The sequence below is a fragment of the Chelonoidis abingdonii genome, chromosome 11 (genome assembly GCF_003597395.2).
Source record: "Chelonoidis abingdonii isolate Lonesome George chromosome 11, CheloAbing_2.0, whole genome shotgun sequence".
NCBI classification, from domain to species: Eukaryota; Metazoa; Chordata; order Testudines; family Testudinidae; genus Chelonoidis; species Chelonoidis abingdonii.
Genome location: NC_133779.1, coordinates 10,261,521 through 10,282,208, shown reverse-complemented (window position 1 = coordinate 10,282,208; position 20,688 = coordinate 10,261,521). Strand labels below are relative to the sequence as shown.

At 45.0% G+C, this 20,688-nt stretch overlaps 2 protein-coding genes across 9 annotated transcripts in view; one reads left to right on the top strand and one right to left on the bottom strand.

Moving 5' to 3' along the window:
* Positions 1-20,688, bottom strand: part of LOC116826458 (uncharacterized) — a 614,657-nt gene that overhangs the window by 243,948 nt on the left and 350,021 nt on the right. For 5 of the 8 annotated variants that reach the window (XM_075071421.1, XM_075071426.1, XM_075071425.1 and 2 more), the window contains 2 exons: positions 19,088-19,234; positions 14,809-18,759 (listed from right to left, as the gene is read on the bottom strand). In XM_075071421.1, coding sequence (XP_074927522.1) covers positions 17,294-18,759; positions 19,088-19,234 — 1,613 coding nt within the window. In that variant the 3' untranslated portion in view covers positions 14,809-17,293. The remainder of the gene's footprint in view (positions 1-14,808; positions 18,760-19,087; positions 19,235-20,688) is intronic. The other 3 variants (XM_075071422.1, XM_075071423.1, XM_075071419.1) reach the window with 2 other exon arrangements.
* The window catches only part of LOC116826460 (uncharacterized), a 290,132-nt gene that overhangs the window by 224,147 nt on the left and 45,297 nt on the right, over positions 1-20,688 (top strand).

Below are 20,688 nucleotides of genomic sequence, written 5' to 3'. Positions count from 1 at the left end.
GGTCTCTGGGCAAATCAGGTGTGAACCACTCCTGTGATACAGATGCGTCCCAATCCAGCTGAATTGAGGCAGACTTTGGGCCAATGTCAGTTTGGAAAAGGCCTGCTTAACCCAGCAGGATTCTCAAAATATCTGTTGCTGTGAACTGCATGTAGTGTGGATGTGTGAACCCCAAAGATATCAAATATGTTCTAAGGAGATTTCCAGAGCCAGGCCTGAGGGTTAAACATCTGTGCTCAAAAGGAAAAGGGGACTCACCACCTCTAAAAATAACTGCTTGCAAAAACAAAACAAAAATTACATTAAAAAACCAACCCCTCCAACCCTCCCCCATCAACCCAGAAAAGCTCCCATCACACATCCATCACCATTTCAGATTTTGACATCTCCTGCCTGATGTGACATCTTTGCTTTGCAAACAAGAGACCTGGGGAACTCTGTGGCTCTTACCCTCTAACTGTACCCTCTCAAGTAATTTTCCTCCTAACAGAAGATTTAAAATTTATCAAAATAAATTCCATTTGAAATAGAAATAATTACAGTCTCTACTGGGTCTCTCTTCTTGTACATGCTATTTCTCTCACCTATTCGCCCACTCTAATTCCTTTGGAGTGAGGTTTTAATTTCAGGATGAGCCTCCATTTCCTAGATAGTAGGAGGGGGCAGGGAGAGAACTAGAAGAAAACCTGAATTATATTGCAACACTGACAGTTATCACATAATTAGCCTCTCACATTACACTAATTAACTTCATGTTTAATTTCATTGTTGCTGGTAACAACTTATTCAACGATTACAAAATATAAACCAATAGGGCAGTTTTCTCTTAATTCCCATTTCCACCCAGTGAGCTTTGTGTGAAGTCACATTCTACAATAACCTAGGAGCCTTCCATTTCTGTGAGTTCATTTCTCCCTGGGACTTCTCCCAGAAGTGTGGGTGGAAGGGGTCTCACACTTCATGGGAAGGCTGCATCATGAGAAAAACCACCTGTGCTCTATTTTCACACTTTCTAATCTTTCAGAGTAGCAAGAGGTGGAGAAATTATACAAATTCATAAAACTTAATAGCAAAATTAAGAGACCAAACCAGACTCTGGACTCAGCATTCACGTTTCCTGCAGTCTGAACTTGGAATCTGATACATTCCCTCTTTGGCTACCATCATTTGCCCAGCATAGAAGTGCTTCTTGTCCAACAAGGCAGCCAGACTGGGACCCAAAGGCATGGCATGGCTCTGAAGGAATCCCCCAACTATGCCCTTTTATTTCTTTAATCTGGTGGCACTGGCCCCACCCTCTCACTCCTTTACCCCGGCCTCACTGCGGCCCCGAGACCAGAGAAGCTCTGTGCCCCTGCTGCAGCCCCCTGGCCGTAGCACGGAGTGGGAGCTCCTCCAGCCCTGGGGCTGACAGGGGGGAGACTTTTCCAGAGGGGCCTAATTTGGCCAGGGCCCCTTGTCATGGGCTCCACTGTCCCCTTGGTGACACAAGGTTTGGGGAGGCTGAGTCCCTCCGAGCCTCCATTACGAGCCGCCCAGGCTACCACTGCTCAGTGTGTGGCCAGTCTCTCTGTGTTCTCTGCTGTGTTGGGGAGCCTGGCTGGCCTTAGGGGTGGGCCCCCCAGCAGCCGCCTAGGGCTCCACGGGGTCAAAGGGCACTGTGTGGCAGTACGAAGGTGCTCACTGCTCTCCCCTGCTCCAATTCTCCTCTGTGGTCCCATAGACGGTTGGGGGGAGCGAGGAGCAACACTATGTGCTCCATGCGTCCTGGTCACTTTCCCCACCTGGGCTGTGCTGTACGGAGAGCATCAGAAGCTGCTGCTCTCTGCCCTCCCCTTATGCAGCCCGGCTGACGAACGTGACCTCGATGCAGGGAGCTTGGATGATGTTGCTTCTTGCCCCCAAGCCTTCGCAGCCCCTAGGGGTGCCCGGAGGAGCAGCATTCCAGGGAGGAGCGGGCAGCAATGCCAGCTGCTCCATGCACACAGGTCAGTGTTCTGACATGGGTGCAGGAGGGAGTGCAGGGGTTAGGGATGCGGGGGGTGCAGGAGAGGGGCAATGGCTGATGGCACAGGATGGGGCTCAGGGGTTAGGAGTGAAGGGGATGCAGGAGAGGGGCAATGGCTGGTGGCTCAGGAGGGGTGCAGGGCTTAGGGGTGAAGGGGATGCAGGAGCGGGGGAATGGCTGGTGGCTCAGGAGTAGTGCAGGGGCCAGGGGTGAAGGGGGTGCAGGAGAGAGGCAGTGGCTGGTGGTACAGGAGGGAGTGCAGGGGTTAGGGGTGAAGGGGGTGCAGGAGAGAGGCAATGGCTGGTGGTACAGGAGGGGTGCAGGGGTTAAGGGTGAAGGGGGTGCAGGAGGGGGCAATGGCTGGTGGCACAGGAGGGGGTGCAGGGGTCAGGGGTGCAGGGTGTGCAGGAGAGGGGCAGTGGCAGGTGGCACAGGAGGGGAGTGCGGGAGTTAAGAGCAAAGAGGACACAGTGTAGGAGTTAGGGCACAGGAGGGGACAGGAGTTAGGGGTGAAAGAGGTGCAAGGGTTGGGAGTGCAGGAGCCTGCGGTAAAGGGGGAGGGGGATCGTCCAGGGGCAGTGGGGAAGTGTCAAAGTACAAGTTTTGCCCAGGGCACCATTTCTCCTAACACTGGTCCTTGGTAACATTTCTTGATGCGGGGGAGGAGAGAGAGAAGAGGCGTTTTCTCTCTGTTTCTTTCCTCTCCATTTTCTGCTCCTTCCTTCAATTCCAGAAACCTCCCTTGTGTTTCAGACTGTGCAGTGACGCCCTCCCCACCCCAGGACTCTGGAGCCTTTGGAGCAGAAAGATCCCAGGAGCTGAGGATGAATCCAGGGGTGAGTAGCTGGGAGGAAGGAGTCCTAGCAGCTCTTTTGGGAGCGCAGGGGAGGAATGACTCCCCCCTTCTCTAGATTCTCCCCATGGGGCTCTGGGGAACAGGAAGGGTTGTGTGATAAATTCCATCCAACATCCCCCTTTGATCCAAACCGAGGGACATCTAAGCTCTGCATGATCCCCTTGGCAGCACCAAACAAGGGATGTTTTCCACTGCCCAGGAGACCCAGCCAGGGACTGATGTGCTGGAGATATGTTGAGAAAAGGGACTGTCGAGTTGCCAAGGCAGGAAATGAACAATCTATAGCAACATCATTAACCACAAACACACTCTAACCATGCTCCAGCCAGTAGGGAAATGGGCAGGAATTCTTGCTGTTCAGCCATGGCCACACGTACAGAGCTGCACAGCAGGGAGTGTGCTAGGGAAGCTGGTCTGAGCGAACAATTGGAAATGACCCTTCAGTGAGAACAGAACCAGAGTGTAGAAAGGCCCCTGTGTTAAGTGATTGAAGCTGAGGCCTTAGGGAGCTGGGCTATGATACCATAGGGGTCTTTCTGTGGAGGTTTGATTCTTGCCTGCCACACAAGGCTGGTGTGTGGTGTCTTTATGGCTGTACTTTCAGTGATGCAGGTTTCTCTATCCCATTGTTCCATGGGCATCCAAGAAGATTGTCAGCTGCTTTTCAACTGCAGTGTGGAGACTGCTTGTGTGTGGGGTGAGACAGTGTGTTGAGGTAGGAGCGGATCACTGTTATCCCTACTTGAAAGAGGGAGAAGCTAAGGCTGAGAAAGGAGAATTGACTTGTTTTAGGTCACACAACCAGTCAGTGGCAGAGTTGAGAACAGGACCCAAGAGCCCTGATTTTCAAACTAACCATCGAATCTTCAATTTCATACATTGAAAGACCTGAATAAAGTGCTCTCAGATGAGCTCCAGACCAACAACAGTGCACAGTAATTATTCAGCAAGTATTTTAGGAGAACTGCAATGTTAGAGAGAATCATGAACTGCTCAGAGACAATTAATGCAGAGAAGCAGCAAAATCCATTAAACATACAACTGGTTATGACCTATTTACTTGGTCTTAAAAGAGAATAACAAGGACTTGAGTCTCCTCCCTGTCAATAACCCCCTGTTCAGCCAATCGGGGTAGTGACTGAGGATGGGAGGCTGAGGGTTCTCATCAGAGAGCCCAAAGGATAGCCCAGGTCACTGGTGGGGATCACTGCCCGAGCACTATTTCAGCCCCACATTTTTGGGTGGACCTCCCACAGTGAGAGCTGCAGAACACTCCCCCGCAACACACACACCCACATACACACGCGCGCACACACACACACACTCTCTCTCTCTCTCCTAGTGTTGGGAGGGGAACAGAAGAAAGGACAAAAGAAGCAAGAGACGAAGAGAAAGGAGGGAGGGATGGAGGAAAAGGTGAAACAAAAAGGACAAACCCTAATGTCCCTAGTGATTCTAAGGGACAAAATCCCAGGTGTGGAATAAAATTCTGCCTCCTTAAGCTCGTGTTTTCCATGCCTAGAATTCAGCTGTCACCAGATGGATCAGACTGAACAGGTTTCAAATCTTGAGAAGGCTCTTACCTTCTAAACAGGGATGTCTGTTTTCTAGTAAAATCACTAAAAGGGAAGGAGAAAACTCGAAAGAGGTTCCTCCTGGCGCTCACGTACGTGAACCCGAATACTCCCTCAGTCTTCAAAGAGAGACCTTGAGAAGGAAACTTGCTGAAGCAAAGCCACAGGGGTCTTTGAGGTTTCCCTGGCCCCTCACCCCTGTCCTGCCTGGCTGATGTCAGCATCTCTCTGTGAGGTCACCACCTCCCCACCACCTTTGACCAATAGTCTGAGGTCCTGCAAAAGGCTTTTGTGTTGTCACTGCCACACCCCTCCCTTGCTGTGCTAATGTCCTGTCCCTGGCCAGGCACTTTGGTTCGAGCTACTCCCTGTGGATCACCCTACTCAAGGAGCATTTGTTCTAGGAAGCAAGTCGGCTAGATAGTAAAACATCAGACGCTGCTCCCAATGCTACACTCAGTTTTTCAGAAATTAGTCGACTTTATAGCCAGAAGAGACCATTAGAGCATCTAATCTGACCCCCTGCATATCACAGGCCTCCTGTATGACACAATAGCTACTTTTGGGGTAAACACATTCCAAAAGGGCATCTAGTCTTCATTAAATGACATCAGGAGATGGAGAATCCACCACTTTCCTTGGTAGCTTGTTCCCCTGTGGTGAATCATCCTCGCTGTTGAATATTTGTGCCTTAGTTGTAATATGAATCTCTCTCTTTTCACATTCCAGCCATTGGGTCTTTTTATGCCTTTCTCTGCTACATTAAAGAGCCCTTTAATAGCCAATATTTTCTCTCCATTAAGGCACTTCAACATTTCAATGACGTCACTTTTCAATCTTCTTTTGAGAAGCTAAATAGGTTGAGCTCTTTCAATAGCTTACTAGAAGACATTTTCCTCCAGCCCTCAGAACATTTGGTGGCTCTTTGCTGCCTCAGCTCCAATTTCACAACATCTTTTTCAAATGAGGACACCAAAACTGGAGGCAGTATTCCAGTATCAGTCTCACTGTTGTCCTGTCACCTCCTGTGACGTTATTGACATAATCTGTAACTGTATAGATCACCGCTGCAACCACTGTTCTATATTTGCAGCCAATATCGTATAAAGGTTGTCGCGTAAAGGGTCTATGGAGAGGTTATGATTGGCTGATTATAATTATGCTATCTCTAGATATGTATAATTTTTGTAGTTGATGTTATGAATATTGGCTCTGTGCTGCCCGTATTTCAAACTTGTGCTATGCTTCTGGGGAACACCCCAGCCAAGCAAATTAGTGTCAGCTCTGCCTAGCCTGCTTGATGGCCCATTAAGGACCATCAGCTATACAATCGACCCATCGAGAGAAGGCAGATACGGCTTGTGACTCAGCAAGGTATGCAGGGACCTGCCTATGGACAGAACTCTAAGGTTTTTCTATGCCACGTGCTGGATAGAGTGTCCTTGGGACAAAGAAAGCAAAGACCACATGGCAAGAGACTGTAAAAGGCTGATGCCTCGTCTCCATCTTGTCTTCAGTCCTGCTTCATACCTCTGGAGGGACTTTGCTACAAAATGAAGCTCTGTACAAAGGACTGAATGACCCATCCCAGCTGTGGATGTACTCCAAAGACTTGATTTGAATCTGCAGTTTATTCCATCACTGCTACAAGTCTGAACCAAGAACTTTGCCATTACTGGATGCAAATGATCCCTTTAAAAATTTTAACTCTCATCTATATTTCTTTCTTTTTATGAATAAACCTTTAGATTTTAAGTGCTAAAGGATTTGCAACAGCGTGATTTGTGGGTAAGATCTGACTTGTGTATTGACCTGGATCTGGCGCTTAGTCCTTTGAGAGAACCTTTTTGCTTTTACTGGGGTATTGGTTTTCACAACTATTCATCCCTAAAAGGAGTGGTGCTGGTGGTGATACAAGGGAACTGGAATATCTGAGGGAATTGCTTGTATGACTTCCAATTAGTGTAGCCTGATTTGGGGTGTGTTAGTAAGGTTGATTTAATTTATCTACTTAATTTAATTTTATTTAATCAATTTTAACTAATTAACAATATTAATAATATTATGGATATTAATTAGTATGGGTTTCGGCTCGCCAATTTGTTTGATGAGAAGATAAAGTTCGTCCTGAATCAGGCTTTACAGAGTCTATAAAAGGACCTTTGGGGGAATGACAGGATGCTCACACTGAGACAGATATAGTCATAAAGACCTTTTATTAAAATCAATGAAATAGTAAGCAAATGGTAAAACAATTAGAAACAGAGTTACAATTATATTACTGTTATTCAAGAGATACATATGATAATACAATATTATGTGCTGCAAACTTTGGTTAATACTCACACTCTGTTTTAATAGCCTGGTGTTGGAAGAGAAGGGACCACGTCTGTGGCAGCTCCGTTTTCACACCTCTAGCAGAGGAAGCTAAATGCAAAGCTGGTAAAGCTGTTTACTCTTTAACTTAACTCAATAAGCCTTAAACTGAAAAAAAGCATAGGGAAACCAAGCTTAGCCTACTTCCCTTAAAACTTAAAGTTTGAAAAGGAATAAAGTGCGGCCTATTAATAGTCAATAGCTGTCTTAGATGGGTAGCATCAATACGTTGTTGAAGGTGAAGGCAAATGAAGAGTAGACAGGGGTAGATAGGTGGGTAGATTGCCTGCCTAATGGCGAGATGCATCGCCTTTTTATAGGGCATTGGTTGGAAATCCTTCCTCTTATGCCCAAATTTCATCCTTCCCCCACGGAAATGTTAGGGTACACGTACCCCATAGGCTAGTATGTATGTGCGTATGGATGACAGGTATGTACGCACTTGTGGTGTACTGGTTAAGTCTGTGGGTACAACTGTGAAAAATACCCTTTGCCATCTTCATGCTTTATTGGTTTAGGCAAAAGGTCTCTAGACATCTGAGTGGGTGTTTTTTCTATTTTTACTTTTCTGGATAAGGGTTCCAAAGGTGCTAACTTTGCCTTAGCTTCACATACAGGGTTTTAGCTTGTAGGTCTCTTGCATTACAGCCAAACTTATTTTTAATATAAATCTATGAGCCTATTACATCAAATACTCAAATTTATAAGAAAAGATATATTTATACAAATAAGCAATTAATCCTTAGGGCTTAGAGCCTCTCAGTCAGAGCTGTACCCCCACTCCCTTTATTGGGGAGGGGGTGTTTTGGGGAGTAGGCAGTGAAATTTCCATAAAGAGCCATTGTGTTCTGGTGACTGGTTTTGACCAGGGTCACGCATCTGCTGACACAAGAGCATGTACAGAACATGGAAACTCAGCTTTTCCTATAAGCTGTAGAGTGTGAGTTCCCGGGAAAGGGCAGGGGGAGAGGGAGCAAGAGGAGAAATGAATAGACATTGGAGGAGAGAAATTGGGACGGGGGAGAGACAGAGAGACAATAAATGATTGAGACAGAACAGGTGACCTCAACTCAATCTTGATCATCACAGGTGTCCAGAGAGAAGTAGTAGCAGGTTTTCTACAGTGCCAAGTCTGAATTTTGATTCTAGCAATCTGAGTTCAAATATCAAGGTGCTCTCCACATACCTGATCTTCCTTCCCCGCCCCCTTAGTATTATTTTTTTATTTTGAAGTGTTTGGCTTAACTATGATCTTCTCTTTCCCTAACTGTATGGCAATTTTGGGTTTATTTTTATTTTGCCTCCCTTTTGTTCAGGTCATTATAAGTGACACAGCAAAGGAATCTGACCCAAAACTTTATTTCCTCATCATGCAGGAACATCACACAAACATCACATGCAGCTGGAAACATAACACGGAAGGCCAGGGAATGGGAGATGCAGGTTTCCAAGGGTTCTGTTTTTCTCAGATGACACAACGATGTGCGCTGCAGCTCCCTGTATATTCCAGTCTCTGTGTGCCTCCGTCCTCTATGACCTGTTGGGCTTTGAGACTTTTATTGTCTCATTCTATTGATAATGTGATTACAACCAGGAGCGGTGCCAGGGTTTTTGGCACCCTAGGCGGGGGTCCTTCCATGCTCCTGGTCTTCAGGGCACTTCGGCAGTGGTCCCGGAGCGAGTGAAGGACCCGCCGCAGAATTGCCGCCGAAGACCTGGGGTGCGGAAGGACCCCCTGCTGCCGAATTGCTGCCAAGGGCGGCAAAATGCCGCCCTCCCCCCCCAAATCCTGCTGCCCTAGGCGACTGCCTAGGTCGCCTAAATGGAAGCGCTGACCCTGATTACAACACAGCGTGACTGAAATGAAACCACTTCCAGACAAGGAAAAAATAAAAGAGAAAAGCCAATGTTGAATTGGCTGGGAATCAAGCCCAGATCCATTGCTTGGAAAGCAGCAATGTGCTCCACTATACCACCAATGCATCTGGCAGGGTGAACTTTCCTGCATACTGTGGGTGCTAGAAAAGTTGATGACCTATGACCATGGACTTAGTAACTAGGGTGGCTGGGTTGGAGGCTGCCTGACAGCTGGGAGCAGAGTTACCATCTCAAGTGAATGAAAGGGGACAAAGGAGAAAACAGATCTCAGTGGGAGATCTGTTGGCCCCACACCTACCCCACCCCATGGAGCAGGGAACTGAAGCTCAACTTCAATCATAGCAAAATCTTCCCTGAGAAGGAAGGGGACAGCTTGTTTTAAAGACAGGTTTGTGTTTGTTCCTGCTACATACAGAGGGGCTGTGTAGTGCTGTGTCCAGCACCCAGACTGAGAGGATAAGGAATAAATTCAGGCTGCCAGTGACCTGCAGGAGGGAGATGATCTTTTGACAGTGATGGATGCCTTGTCCTAAAGGCCTTTGTCTGTCTCCTTCTAGTGACTGTTTAGTACAGGAATGCAACCCTCACTTCTGTCTCTCTCCTGAGGAAATAATGTTTCTGTGCAAAATACCACAGGATGGGACCAGGACATAAGGAATGAAACACAAGATGCTTCTTCCATGTGCATTGACTTTGACCTTTGCTATTTGTGGTGTTATTGTATCAGTGTTGGTTCCAGGACATGAGAGATGGGGGTGGGGGTCACATAATATCTTTCAAGGGACCAAGGAAGGGAGTATTATTTACTCCTTCTCATAGCACAATAAGTAGGAAGGTCACCAAATAAAATGAATAGGCTGCAGGTTTGAAAAGAATGAAAGGAAGTATTTCTACACACAATGCAGTTAACCTTGCAGAGGATGTTGTAAAGGCCAAGATTATAACAGGGCTCAAAAAGGGATTAGATAAGTTCATGGAGGATAGGTTCATCAGTGGCTATTAGCCAGGATGGGGCAGGATGGTGTCCCTAGCTTTGCCAGAAGCTGGGAATGGGTGACGGGATGGATCACTTGATGATTACCTGTTCTGTTCATTCTCTCTGTGGCTGCTGACATTGGCCTGTCGGAAAACAGGATAATGGGCTAGATGAACTGGTCTGACTCAGTCTGACTATTCTTACCTTCTAACTGCTTTTTATTGAAGAGATGACCTTTTGGGCTACACAGAGCTGAAGAAGAGTTCTGGGTTAGCTTCAAAGCTTGTCTCTTTCACCAACAGAGGTTGGTCCTCTGCAAGCTCTTACCCTCATCCGTCTTGTCTCTGCTGGACTCTGAAAAGTGTTTTCTCTCCACTCCCCGTGGAGGGAATTTAGGTTTTCCCTTTGGGAAACTATCAGGCTGAAGCAATTGTATTGATTGTGACACTGGAATTGAAGGACTATTTAATATTATAAATAAATTAGTCTAAATCTGAGCTTCCTGTTTTCAAATTGGTTTTGCCAACTCAGTTCTAAATTCTCTTCTAGAAAGGCCTCCAGGATGCCTGGTCATGCCAGCAGAAGTGGCAAGAAGAAAGTCCCCCAGTGCTGCTCTTAGTCCAGGTGGATTGTTCAGTGCCAGAAGGAGTTGATTTGTTTGGTGCTACGAAAGGTGTCTGGGCACCAGATCTCCCTGCTTCTTCCAGCACAACCCTGGCTCTATCCCTGCCCGAGTTACTGGTGTAGGAGGTTCCTTCATGCACTTAGCCAAAAGCCTTACACAGCCTTCTTAGTGTAGTTGGGAGCATGTCAATCTCATAAGCTGAAGCTCCTGAGTTTGAGCGTCAGAAAGGGCAGATGGTTTGCTCCCTGCTTCAGCTTTTTCTAAAGGAAATCCCAGAAAAAAGACACTGGAGCAAACTGATTTCTGGAAACCTTCCCACCCATCTTACACACACACCGACTTCTCTTTCTAAGACATTAACACTTCCTTCTCTTGGATGAATCTTTAATGTAGCTGCAAATACCAGTTCCCGGAGACCCTTTCCACAGAGAACACAGCCACAGTGCAATGACAAAGCAGGGAGCTGCCAGGTTGTCATGGGTGAGTAGTTAAGGGGATGCATTAAAAATCGAGCAGAGTCACCCCCCTCCTCTCCATCCCCAAGCAGCTTTGAATCTTGATGACTGTGATGCTGAGATTCCACTGCCTCAACATCCTTGACCCCCACTGGAGGCCGGTGTAGAGTCCTTAGATCCCTATTCATATTTCAGACCCCAGCCGGTGCAGCATCCCTGCCCAGCAACTCCCCATCTGCCCCAGGAGAACCAGCTGGGGGGCTGCATCACCAGGCAGACAGCTTATACCGCTCCCCTCAGAACGGAAGCTGCAGCTGTTCCAGCTAATCCCCACCTGAGCCTTGGGGGAAAGAGCTGGGGATCACTTCTTATTTCTTCTGTACATCAAGTCTCACTGTGTTTGAACACCTCTCTCTCTAAAACTGATTTAAATTTTGAGCCTCTCCCCCCATTTCTGCTTTGTAAGAGCCTCAGTCCTGTACATAAAACATAAGAACAGCCAGACTGGGTCAGACGAATGGTCCATCTAGCCCAGTGTCCTGCCTTGCAACAGTGGTCAATGCCAGGTGCTTCAGAGGGAATGAACAGAACAGGTAATCATCAAGTGATCCATCCCGTTGCCCATTCCCAGATGTGTCTGTACAGATGTGAGCACAAAGAAACATTTTGCGACCACTTGCAGCTGCTTAGAGTCATAGAAGATTAGGGTCAGAAAAGACCTCAAGAGGTCATCTAGTCCAACCCCCTGCTCAAAGCAAGACCAACCCCAAGAAAATCATCCCAGCCAGGGCTTTGTCAAGCTGGGTCTTAAAAAATGCTAAGGATGGAGATTCCACCACCTCCCTAGGTAACCCATTCCAGTGCTTCACCACCCTCCTAGTGAAAGAGTTTTTCCTAATATCCAACCTAGACCTCCCCCACTACAACTTGAGACTATTGCTCCTAGTTCTGTCATATGTCACCACTGAGAACAGCCGAGCTCCATCGCCTTTGGAACTTCCTTTCAGGTAATTGAAGGCTGCTATCAAATCTTCTTGCCCACTCTTCTCTTCTGCAGATTAAGTCCAGTTCCCTCAGCCTGTTCACTTAAGGCATGTGCCCCAGACCACTGATCATTTTCGTTGCCCTGTGCTGGACTCCCTCTATTTTGTCCACATCCTTTCTGTAGTAGGATGCTCAAAACTGGACGCAATACTCCAGATGTGGCCTCATCAGTGCCAAATAGAGGGGAATAATCACTTCCCTCCATCTGCGGGCAACACTCCTACTAATACAGCCCAATATGCCATTAATCTTCCTGGCAACAAGGGCACACTGCGAGCTCATATCCAGCTTCTCATCCACTGTAACCCCCAGGTCCTTTTCTGCAGAACTGCCACTTACACAGTGGATCTGCAACCTGTTGCGGTGCATGGGATTCTTCCCTTCTCAGTGCAGGACTCTGCACTTGTCCTTGTTCAACCTCAGGAGACTTCTTTTGGCCCAATCCTCTAATTTGTCTAGGTCACACTGCACCCAATCCCTACCCTCCAGCGCTTGGATTCTTTACATGCTTTCAAACGCAGAGAGCACATGTTCCATTATTTCATAGGGTAGAGTTTTAGGGCAATTTTATTCAGGGAACTATGCTATAGGTAGCTTTCCCTGTGTGGATCTGACAGGTGGATCAACATAGATGCAGATAGTGACCCTTCTCAGGGTGCTGAGGGTTGTGAGTCTCCTTGTTGCCACCTGCCACTAGTAAGAGGGACTTTTGCATTTGGCAGCTGGATGTTTGCAACCAAAGTCACCCAGCACCCTCCTCTGAGCCACAGCAGCCCAGCCAGTTGACAACAGAGGCCCCCTAACACCTGAGTTCCTTCAGTGTGTCCCCCTCTGGGGTCCAGCCCTGATCCTTAAATACTCAGAAATCCCAGATCCTCTCTTCCCAAAGCAATGGTATATCCCAGGTTACCAGTTTTACTATTGGCCACTGCTACTGTATAACACACAGCACTTGAATACAGTTATTAAACAAATGAAATTTATTTAACAAAGGAGAGAGATTTAAACAGAAACAAAATGTGACTGATGGAAACCAACCGTTACCAACAAAACAAAATCACAAAATGCCACCTACACTTTTTAACAGTTACGTTTCCTAAGTAGATTCTCACCTCACACTTCAGTCTACTGCAGTGATTGGCAGTCCCTAGGAGCCACGCTCCAGCCTTTCATGAAGAACCACTTGTCGTTAGCGTTAGCCAGAATCAAAATAGTTAAATCAAAAAGGGGAAAGATAAAAGCCTTACTAGATAATTATTATTGGCTTTGAAGGGCTATGCCTTTCTTGAATGTTTTATTATGTTTTTATTTCTTTTCCTATCTTTATGCTAATTGATTTAGTGGAAGTGTTAGAAGATGGATTTAAAGAGAGGATGGTGATTAAAGGGGAAAGTAGGAAGTAGATGTAAAGGCAGAAGAAATAGAGAATAAGAGTGTTTGTGTGAATGTATGCATGGGAAAATAGGAGATGAAAGAGGTACCAGTGCCAGCCTGAGTATTATAGCTTCTCGCATCGTTGGGACGAAGGATGTGCAAGGCGAAGGTGACTGGATGACCCCGAAGGGCAGGCCAGAACCCCTGCTGTTATCCCGGACAAGATGGCCAAATGGCTGAAGAACAAAGATACACAAGGTAACTCCCCCAGGCATCATGGAGGTGATACATGCTAATTGATTATCTCATCAAAGGTTACAGCTGTGTGACAAAGCGTCCTCCAGAGGCTTGCATGGGAGAAATACTATAAGAACTGAGTAAAAATAACAAGATGTTGAGTCTGGCTCTGCTACCACCCTCCAGGAGTATCCACCGTGCATGGGACAAAGGCACCAATAAGCTTTTGTCACACATGCACTGAGCTATACACTCACACCCTGATATAACAGAAAGGCCAGCACAAAAAACAGAGAGGAACAATAAGATACTAAAATGACAATGGTTGGAACTCTCCATTTCTCTCAGTCTTTGGATTGATGGGCACTAAGAACTGTAGCTACAGTTGAGGAACCAGATGATTGGACAGCTGGCTCAGCCCTCCATACTAGCAGCTCTCTCACATACAGGGAGATGGGTCAAAATTGGAATTGATGTCATGACTTGATTCCCATATGGGATCAATCTGTCTAAGGCTATGTCTACACTTCAAACACTGGAAATATTCTTCTGACAACCTAACACTGTCTATACCGGGGCTCAAATCATATTAACTCAGTGGAGTGGATTTTTCACACTCCTGTGAGTTGTGGCTATGTTAATATAGCTTTTCAGTACAGACCAGCCTTTAGATGGCTTTTTGATATGAAAGGCAATGGACTCAGCCTTTTCCTTGGTATTGATGGTTGACGACTGCAACTTTCCTACATGTTGGACACATCCTATGACAGATGTCAGGCCTTTCCTTTGAAAATTAGAGAAGTGGGGAAGTCAATGACCCTTACAGACTAAGTGGGGAAAACATTTTATAACTTGTCTCCTTGAGTAGTTTTCCTTTTAATAGAAATTGACTTTGAGCTAAGCAAACAAAATTATATTTGAAACACAAAAAATTAAAATATATCCTGGGTCAATATTCTCTTTATACTCTTTCTCACACACATTCTCTGACCCCAACCTTTGGAGTAAGGTTTTCTACCAGAACTTCTTACACTACAGGTGGTAAATTAAATCAAATTAACTCTTCAAGATTAACCATCATTTCCTGTATGACTAACAAAACAACAAACAAGTCAGCTTTCAGTTTTCCAAAATAAGTCAGATTATCACACAATTAGTCTCTTACTCTTTAACCAGTAACTTCAACTATAACTTCATTTTCATTGGTAACAAGAACATATTCAAATATTACAAATGCCTGTAATATATATCCCCAATCCCAACAACTGAAGCTTGGCTCAAATTACGGTTTGTTCCAATGTAGACCCCAACCACTTCTGTGAGTTCATATATCTCTGATTCATCTGCCATGTCTGTTTGTGGAAGTGATCTCCAATGTGGGCGTTTGCATCATGAGGAAAAATACCTCTCTTTTCACACTTTTTAATCTTTCAAAGGAGGAGATAGAGCAGAAGTGCTGTAAATGCATAAAATACAAGAGAAAACTGTCTGGTCTACACTAAAGACATTTATCAGTATAACTATATTGCTCAGGGGTGTGAAAAATCCACACCGCTGAGCTACATAGTAACAAAGCCCTAACCCTGTGTAGATAGGGCTACACCAGCAGGAGAGCTTCTCCTGCCAATATAACCACTGCCGCTTGTGGAGGATAATAATAAAGTCAACAGGAGAGATCAGTCCCATTGGCTTAGAGTGTCTGTAATAGCATTGATGCAGCTGCGCCAACATCGGCTTTATTGTGTAGCCATAGCTACACAACAGAACATGTGTGTATCCTGAAGTCTAAAACTGTAGCCTGACATATTTGTTATCTTATTAGTTACCATCATTTCTATAGCCTGAAAGTCCTTGTTACCCAATCAGGCAGCCAAGTTTCAGATCCACAGGAAAGGAATGTCCTATGAAGCACTCTCTCTTTGAATCCAAATGGTGAAGGATGATTGTTCTCAGTTGAACCCTGGTATCTTTTGGAAGTGTAATCAGTGACACTGAACGAGGAAGTGGAATAGTACAAACAATTTTCCTTGGGTCATTGGTCACCATAGCTTCCTTTACTGGAGTGGAAAGCAAGAATTGGGTGTGTACTCTTTAAAGTCCAGTTGTTTTCAAATCTTTGGCCTTGGTTAAGGTACATTTACAGTTGTCTGAAGTAGAATCCTTTACAAAACCACTCAAAATCTTAGCAGTGGCTTAACAAAACATGCCCAGCTTTTCTTTAATTTGGTTGCACAGTTCCAGTCACAGGACTGGATACAGGTCTGGATCAGAATCTCTGTTAGTTACCAAAGCTGGAGTTTCTAGTCAAAAAGAGCTATTTTTCTGCAGCTATTAGATTTCCAATGCTGATTTAATTATATACACATTTTAAGCAACTACAAAGGATAAATTAAACAAAACCCACACTTCTATTTCCTCAACATCTGTGCCATGAAGGGCAGCATCTCCCATACCATAGGATTAGCTAGTAGAGACCTTTATGGGGCCTGGATTACAAATGCTTTGGGAACAAAATACATTGATATTTTGCCTAGTTCAAAACAACTTACCATGGAATACTTTCCCCAGATCATCTGAGACAATACTGACTTAAACAACTGAACTGCACTCTGATCATATGCACTTCCTCCACTTAGTTGGGTTTCTGATGTTATTCACCATTTCTGAGTGGAGATTTTAAATCACCACTCTTTCTTTGTTAGCATGTCCAGTAAATTGGAGAGGTCTTTCCTCTTGACAGAACTGCACCTGAACTTTCTCCATGTCATCATGGAGGGATGGGGAAAATCAAAACAGAAGTGAAAAATGATGACTTTAGCAAATGGTCATTTATCTTAAAGTCTCCAAAAAAATCTGAGCTATATCCTATCAAACTGATCTAATATCCAACTGAGTGACCAAGGAGCCTCTAGGAAAGATAGAAATCCACATCTCAGAGAGATAGAATACATGACAATGAAAGTGTCAAGTGAAACTCCAGAGCAGGTTACATCTGATTATTAAGAATTAGGACAAGAGATTCTCCCATCACATTCTCCTCTGATCCATTCAAACCTGCTTTACTCAGCACTGTCTCAATAGTCTGTTATATTATTTACACAATTTTTAGTATCCTACCATCACCATAATGGGGGACAAAACAACCACCTTGTTAGAAGTGGCTATACCAATAGATGGGATTTAAACTCAAAATGATCACATTGTATTTGGGATCCATTTGAATTTCCCTTCCGGGTCCTTGACACTTTCATCTCCAGTCACAGCGACTCTAGTATAGGATTAAAGAAGTCAAAGTATCATCTTTAAGCAACTAAGAACACTTCATCACATCATACTTTGAGAAGTGGATGGATATAATGTGAAGAAGATAAACTCTGCATAGCTCAGAAAAAAGGTAACAGTTCTGGTGTTATGGGGCAAGAAGGAATCTCTGAGTCACCCCATCTCCTTCCAGTGACACAGCGGTTGAAATGACACTTTTTCCTGCCCCTGCTCCTGCTCCTCTTCATTTAAATAATATAACTTGAAAAAGTCCCAATATATCTGCTCTTCAGCACAACCTAGAGCAACGTGAGAAAAACTGGCAATGATAAAATCTGTATCACTGGTGACTCTAACAATAATGTTGCAACAGGAGGAATGGTATAAATGTGATGCTCCCTGGCTCCCTGGCTCCTGATAGGAAGGGCACATTCAAATTACTTACAATGGAGCTGATAGAAAGGACAAATGGGTCCACCTTAAAACAGGGCAAACTGAAAAAAGGCCAAAATTGGCCCCTCATCTGGACAAGTTGAGGGATAATGGTGCTGCAAACTGTTCAAACAGCTTTAAAAGTTACGATGTGGTAATCAGCCAAAGTATTACAGAAAAAAAAATTATTGATAGCCCTAAAGGTTATCATCATCTTCATCTCCCTTGCAGATTCTCTGATGGCTAACATGGGCTGAGTGCCAACAGAAGGTTTTCCCGCACTCACTGCATTCATAGGGCCTCTCCCCTCTGTGGATTCTCTGATGCCGAATAAGGTGCGAGCTTTGATTGAAGGTTTTCCCACACTCAGGGCATTCATAGGGCCTCTCCCCTGTGTGGATTCTCTGATGGTTAGAAAGGGCTGAGCTGTTAGTGAAGGTTTTCCCACACTCACTGCATTCATAGGGCCTCTGCCCTGTGTGGATTCTCTGATGGTTAGAAAGGGCTGAGCTGTTAGTGAAGGTCTTCCCACACTCACTGCATTGATAGGGCCTCTCCCCTGTGTGGATTCTCTGATGTTTAGAAAGGTCTGAGCTGCTAGTGAAACTTTTCCCACAATCACTGCATTGATGGGGCCTCTCCCCTGTGTGGATTCTCTGATGCAGAATAAGGTGAGATCTGTGAATGAAGTTTTTCCCACAGTCACTGCATTCATAGGGCCTCTCCCCTGTGTGGATTCTCTGATGCCCAATAAGGTGCGAGCTATAATTGAATCTTTTCCCACAGTCAGTGCATTCATAGGGCCTCTCCCCTCTATGGATTCTCTGATGTTTAGAAAGGGCTGATCTGTGAGTGAAATTTTTCCCACATTCACTGCATTCATAGGCCCTCTCTCCAGTGTGGATTCTGTGATGCTCAAAAAGACCTGATCTGCAAGTGAAGCTTTTCCCACACTCACAGCATTCATAGGCCCTCTCCCCAGTGTGGATTCTCTGATGCCTACTAAGATTTGAGCTGTTAGTAAAGTTTTTCCCACACTCACTACATTCATAGGGCCTTTCCTTTGTGTGGATTCTCTGATGACTATTAAGGTGCGAACTGCGATTGAAAGTTTTCCCACACACACTGCATTCATAAGGCCTCTCCCCTGTGTGGATTCTTTGATGACTAATAAAGTGCGAGCTGTGATTGAAGGTTTTCCCACACTCACTGCATTCGTAAGGCCTCTCCCCTGTGTGGATTCTATGATGATTAATAAGGTGCGAGCTGCGACTGAAGGTTTTCCCACACTCACTGCATTCATAGGGCCTCTCCTTCGTGTGGATTCTCTGATGCTTTATAAGGGCTGAGTAGTCACATAAGTTTTTTCCACATTCAGTGCATGGATTTTTTCTTTTTCCCCTGAGGATTTCCTGCTCTGTTGTGTTTTCTTTGAAATCCTTCTGAGTTCCTCGACAGGAAATACATTTGTCCCCTTTCTCCCCTAGCTGGTGTCCTGGCTCTCTTTCTGGTCTGTGCTCAATCTCACAGGATTTTTCCTGCTCATAACTCCTGGACACATTCCTTTCCGATCTTTGCGATAATTCTCTGTGTTTATCCACTTGTTCAACATTTTCCTGCTGAGAATTCTGGTCCTCTTGCTCACATACCATTGCATCACCTGCTGTGATAGACACAGAAACCTTAAACAGGAATGGAAAAGAGAAGACCAAACCAAAACAAGTGCTGGGGAGACATCAAATAAAAATTAGGAACTGAACTCCCCCAAACTCTTCCCCCAAACAGGAAAGAGGAGGGGATCAATTCGGCCTTCACATCCCATCCAAATTCACATGGGAAAGGGAGGAAGCTACTGCCTGGTGTCTGTTAGAATCTACAGGAAGCCATGAGCTATAGTTACCCTGAGGTAACCTCTGGTAGCGACAATAATGAACTGAGAGATCTTCCAAGGGATTTGTAGTGGATCCCAGATGTTTCCTTCAGGCACTTACAGATTCTGAGTTGGTTTAATGTTTCCTCACCTATGCAGTGAGCTCTCAGGATCTCTCTTTTCTCTGAACCCTGGAGGTCTGGGACCCATGGCTCTTCTCCTTGTTCCAGCTGGGAGATCACATCAGGTTTGGAAACTGGAAACCCTGCTCAGATGAAAGAAAACAAAGGAGTTCAGTTGATTTCATAAGATTTGGTCATAAAAAAGCATTCTAGTAATTTATCTTCAGTACTTAGTCTGACCTGGTGTGCCTGGGGCAGTCCTCACTGAAAATGCCAAGGTCAGGGCAGGCTGAAGAAGGGAGAGCAGATGCTCCAAAGGCTAGTGGTTAACACTGAAGTTAAACTCAATGACCAGTCACAAGCTGTGCTCCTGGTCCCCCACACTGGTTATTGAGAAGCTGAAAAAAGAAATCACACAGCCCCCTTTATTGCATCTCAGTTCTCTGACTCCCAATCAGCACCTAGGTCCAGTACAGTGAGAGGTTACTTAAAAACGCTGCACGCATAGACAAAATGTTCTTCTGACCCCAAAGGTCAGCCACATCACCAGGTCAGTATAGGTTTGGATATTACCCAAAATTCTATCCTTCCAGCCAATGCTTCAGCATCTAAATTAAAAGTTTATTATAAAAGAAGAAAGAAAGAAAGAAGTTGTTAGATGGGAAAGCAGTCAGATACATTCAGAAATCTATGTATCTGGTTCTTAGCAGTATTGGTGAGTTGCTGGCTTGAAAGTCCATCTGGAACACACCCACATCATTCAGTTCTTTGTTCAAGGCTTCAGTTTGTAGAGAAGTTCCTCCAGAGGTAGGAAGAGGGATTGAAGACAAAATCCACATGACGCAGGTGTCCTTTATACTCCTTTTGCCATGTGGCTTGTACTTCCTGTGTCCCAAATACAAGCTTCACAGCACATAGCATGGAAAAGCCTTGGCGTTCTCCTTGTACAGAAATACCCCTGCATGTCTTGTGGACTTAATAGGTGTATCCCCTTGGTCCTTTCCATGTGTTCATAGTACAGCCAGTGACCCTAGATGGGCCATCAAACAGGCTAGGCAGCAGTGATACCAATATACCTGGGGTTGTCACCTAGAAAGACTGCACAAGTCTGGAAATACAGATATACCCTACATATCTATAACTCAAAATACAAAGGTGATACAAAGGTAGAAACAAAATCATCATACTTGGAAAATCATGATATTTTCATTGACACCTTACATGGCACATCTAGCATGAGTCATTGCAATTTTATCATATTGGTATTAATAATAACATAATAATAATATAAAGGGTCTCACAATTCCAGACAATGTCACACTTAAACCAGTGAATTCCTAGGACCAGCTCCCCACGTCTTTGAAGATGCCGAACACTCTGCTTCTAATGGACTGAAATACCCACATATCTGCTAGGAACACACATAGACAGATGCTGTGTCAGTTTGTACCCCTATGTTCACTCTTCTACAAAATTATGATCAGTTTTGTACATAGTATGTGTCAGGGCTGAATCCCCACTCTGTCACTCTGCCTGCAGAAAGTGGGGCCTGCAAGTATTCTAAAAAATAATACGTGCCACTCTAGGCTTGTATTAAACT